Source organism: Protopterus annectens, chromosome 1.part1 (genome assembly GCF_019279795.1).
Source record: "Protopterus annectens isolate FY-2018-M chromosome 1.part1, PAN1.0, whole genome shotgun sequence".
Lineage (NCBI taxonomy): Eukaryota > Metazoa > Chordata > Ceratodontiformes > Protopteridae > Protopterus > Protopterus annectens.
Window position 1 is genome coordinate 898,628,937 of NC_056726.1, and position 4,814 is coordinate 898,633,750.

Consider the following 4,814-nt stretch of genomic DNA (forward strand, 5'->3'; position numbering starts at 1 on the left):
AGACACCAGCAACAATCTGCTCACCAAGGGACAGCAAGGATAGAGGAAAGATACACTTCCAGTAGTTTCTGAATGAAGAAATTCCCTCATAAATTATACTGACACAGGAACAACCTATGCCGAAAGAGAAAGAAGAATTCACCATACAAAGACCATACAGTTTACTAAGGAAAATGAAGTCAAGGAAAACAGCAGGCTCAAATGAAGTCAAAGCAGATATGATCAAAATGTTGGGTGCATTGGGGAGAAATCGCTCCTGAGGGTGACCATCATAATATGGCGAGACAGGCACATTCCAGATGGTTGAAGAATTAGAGTTCTAGTTCCAGTGTAATGTAAAAAAGGGAATATTCAGAACTGTGGGCAATAAAGTGGCATCAAGCCTCTATCACACTGCACAGACACTTTAGAAAGGGTGATAGATAAATGAATACACAAAGTAGTGGCAACTAAGATAGAATATGAGGAGTTCATTGTCAGTTCAGGATGCTGTAAAACTAAAATGATGTTTGAAGTAAGACAGATAGTGGAAAAGTAGCTGGTGATGAGGAAAGATTTCAACTTGGCATTCCCAGAGTTGAATAAAGCATATGATATGGTCCTAAAAAAATCTGATTTAGGAAGTGCTGTGAGGGTTTGTTTTCCCAGAAATATTGGTATAACTAGAGCAGATTATGTTCAAAGCCCCAATGACACAAGTATGAACAGAGTTCAGATGAGCAGAGGGGTTTTCTGTGGGAGTGGGTGTGCATCAGGGTTGTTAAACAGAATGGTGTGGACAAATGTTGTATGCAGATGATGCACCGCTATGAGTACACTCTGAACAGGCACCTGAAATGAAATTAAGTACAGATAACACAGTGGTTATGGCAATGAATGGAGGGAATGAGATGAAGCTGAAAACTGAGAAAGAAGAGAAAATATTGGAAAAGATTAACAGCTTCATGATTCTGGGAAGTGTGGTTGAGAGGAAGGGAAGTTTGAATGAGGATGCCAAAGGTAGAATCAGAGGGGCCACAGCCAGGAGTCACAAAGTGTCTAGAGTACTGTGAGACATAAAAGTGACAAGGAATCTGAAATGTAAGGGATTCAACACAGTAACGGTACAGTTGGTGCTGCTGCATGGGACAGAATCCTGAGTAGTGAAGGCAGAGAATCTGAGGACACTTGAGGTGATGGAGATGAAGTGCCTGAGACTGGGTAGTAGCAGCACAGTGAGGGACAGATGACAGAATGAGCACACTACAGTGGAAGCTAAAGTAGTCCTACTTGTAGAGAAGGTCAAGGAGAACAGATTACTTTGGTTTTATCACATGTGCAAAAGCACAAGACAATTTCATGAAGTAGATTTGGGTGAGACAGAATTAAGGCAAGAGGAGATGAGGACCTCCTATAAGGAAATTAATGAATTGTGAGAGAAGACATGCAAAAGGAGGGTATGACTGTTGAAAAAGTTAGCTCTGAATTTAGAGAGGTCGAAACTGTTGACAATACTCCAACCCCATATTAAGTAGGGAAAAGGAGGCTGATGATGACTAAACAATTACATAGCACTGTAATGTCCCAGAATCTCATCTTTTAATTGAACCAGCAGTATGGTATGTGGCAGAGAACTGATTTTGTAAAACAAAATAATTAAGGCAAGTGGATCAAAATCTAAGTCATAACATCTCAGAAGAATTGTATACCTATATATTACTAGTCTGAAGACCACATCTTCAGTACCAACATCATAAACTGGATATGATAATTAGGCATCAGAAGATGTGAGTATTCTTAGAGGAGATGAAAGTTAAAAGGGCACTGCAGACGAAAGTACTGATACTTCCTCTCCATAAGATACTGTTAGTACAGAAACATGTTTTCTTACTTCAGTCTGAGGAAAAAAATGGAACAATATTAATCCTTAGCCATTTGATGGTCTCCTAGGTTTTCCTAAAACATGTTTGATATGGTAGAGGTTGCTTAATCTGAAATCAATAAATAGCTTAACTGTTGTAGCTTTACAAAGTTACAATTTCCACCATTTTTTGAAAAATAAATAAATGAAAAAAAAACATAATTTGTTAGATTCATAGTGCTCGTACAACCCACATAATCATTGGTATGGAAGTATGGAAGATATGATACATTTCTAATAGCATTAAACATACCTGAAACATTTTCCCAACCTGTGTTTTACTCTAAGTTCATGGTATACATTATAACAGTATTGATGTTTTCTGTCTGAATCAGGCAAGTGATATTTAACATTACAGAAAACCTGAATCCGAACTGAAGAAACAAAAAGATGAAAGAAGGTAGTAGGGAGAAATACAACATTAGCTATCTGATAAAGTCCACTACTAACCTACTATTCCTTAAAAAGTATGTCCATACTATGCACTTGATAAATAAATTCACTTATCAAACATCATATTTGCTCTAGGACTAGGCACATCAACTAATGTACTGAAGAAAAATACAGCATCCTAAGAAAAGACAGCATGAATTCACTGAAGGCTTATGTTATAATATACACAAGAAGCTAAATATATATTGACTTTTGTCATGTCTATCACAAGCCTGTATTAATGAGAAACTTACAAATTTTTAAGTGTACATTGTTCACATTTTACATTGACACAAATATAACACAAAACATTATATAGTCCTGAGATCAGAACCAGTCAGCACATACCCTGCCTTTGTTCATTTGTGAGAACTGATTTTGATATTCTTTGTTGACTTTTATTTCTCATCTCTTGTGGTTTTTACTCACTACAAGCATTTTAAGCAATAGACTGACTCCATAAATTTTCTGAAAATCAGAGACAAAAAAATGAAGGTCACACAGCAGTAGCATCTGCACATAATGCTATCATCTATTTCTCAATTAGCTGGGATGATACAAAATGCATTAAACTGCTACAAATAAACAAGGAGAGAGTGTCATTCAAATGCAAAAGTATACAGGTAGGAGTGTAATAATCACCCCTTTATCTTTGGTTGCCATGCCAGTGACATATACTTGCTGAATGACGCCACATGTTGTACTGTGCTTTATAAACAGGAATGAGTTCCTCTTTTTCAGAAATCCTTGTTCTGAGATCATTCAACAACAGCCATTAATTGTCTTAGGAAATTATGTCGTCTGCAGCTCCAGTTACTCTGAAGAGCGCAATAGAAAGCATGTTGACCTGGACAAACCTAAAAAATAACAAGACTACAGAAGAATCTAAAATGCATCAGAAAAACAAACACATTTTTAATATTGTTATGACTCCTGATCGTATTCCTCAGTTTTTTATTCCTTCACTGGATCTGAGCCATTCATACATTCATGTGGACCTAAAGGAAAATCATGAAAATTCAGTCACAAAAGGAAGAGGGGAAGATAAAACAGCTGTAATCCATAGCCTTGACAGAAGTGAATCTGAAACAAACACAAGAAAAGAATGTGCTTTCAAGAGAAAAATTCTTTTAAAAAAGTCATCAGCAAACTCAGTAGATGGGGCTGATCTCTCCTGGGAAATGGAAAGAGCAACTGACCATGCAGACCCTGCAACAAGAGCAGCATTGTCCTTGCCTCATTTCCCCAAAATCACTACCCCTTATGGATTTTTGGCACTCGGAGAAAGTCCACACATTCGAAGAAAAGAATCCCTCTTTTTTGAACATGATACAACAGACATAAGAACTTTGTTTTCACAAAGGAAGACATTGTTTCTATCTAGGAGCCGATCCAACCCACTCAGTGAAAGCAGGCAGTCTGCAAAGTTTACCAACTCTTCTGCATCTATGAAAACCAGTCGATCTGCATCATGTGAAGCAATCGCTAGCACCTTTACTCCCTTGTCACTGCCTCTGCCACAGAGTAATGAAGAATGCTGTCTTAAGTCTGAAAAGAAAACATTTCAGAGTTTAATTGAAAAGCATCTTTCCCACATTAAGAGAATGAGATCAAGCAACTCCACTTCAGAAAGGCAAAAATCTGCCTTAGAAAGAACACAGAGTAACCCATTTGCTTAATGTTCAATCTTAAAAGTTAAATTAAAAGTCTTCCATTTACTACCATGTTTTGTTTACAGTCTCCTGATGAGACACCATTCACTGCTCTGTTTTGTTTACACTCTCCTGATGAGATTGTAAAACTGCTATAGTATTATAAAGTTGTTGCTGCGGATATGGTAAGTTTTCTTTGTTACAGTTTCTGCAGTGACAGTTTACTTAACATCTTCACTTGAACAAAGTATGTACATTAAAGTATTTGTGCTCTGTATCACTTTTGGCAATCTAGATATGTCATGACCATTGTTTTATTTATAATGTATATTTTGGTACAGGCAGTTTTAGAGAATGTTATATTACATGAAATAAATGTACTAACATAAAAAGTGTTTTTTCCTTGTCATTTAAAAAATACAGCGATTTTGTTAAACAGATATATAATGTTATCATTTGGAGAAAAGGATGCCTTAATTCCCTCAAAAGTTGTAGTATTGGAATTTATTGTTTATTTTATGATGTCATGCTTAAAAAGGATATAACTTCACACCAGGAACAGTAGGTAGACCATATGATCTTTTATACATCTGACCGTTCTTTTTTTTATATTTTTATGTAATGAAAAGTAGTGCACAATGTGGCTGTCTGTATCTGAAATTGTGTGTGTGTGTGTGTGTGTGTGTGTGTGTGTGTGTGTGTGTGTGTGTGTGTGTGTGTGTGTGTGTTTCTGTGACTGTCTCTTAGCAGTCATGCTTTACAAGGATGGCTTAGTTCTGTAAACAACTACATATATAAACACTACATTAACACCATATTTTTCCAAGAAA

At 36.5% G+C, this 4,814-nt stretch overlaps 1 protein-coding gene across 1 annotated transcript; it reads left to right on the forward strand.

Moving 5' to 3' along the window:
• The first annotated feature begins 3,099 nt into the window (after nt 1-3,099).
• Nucleotides 3,100-4,610, forward strand: LOC122813420. Its single transcript, XM_044085739.1, has one exon. It carries the CDS (start codon nt 3,127-3,129, stop codon nt 4,009-4,011), a length of 885 nt encoding a protein of 294 aa, XP_043941674.1. The 5' UTR covers nt 3,100-3,126; the 3' UTR covers nt 4,012-4,610.
• The last annotated feature ends 204 nt before the right edge of the window (nt 4,611-4,814 follow it).

Excerpts from the sequence above, each read along its gene's own strand:
- LOC122813420 (XM_044085739.1), top strand. The coding sequence starts at position 3,127 with ATGTCGTCTGCAGCTCCAGTTACTCTGAAGAGCGCAATAGAAAGCATG.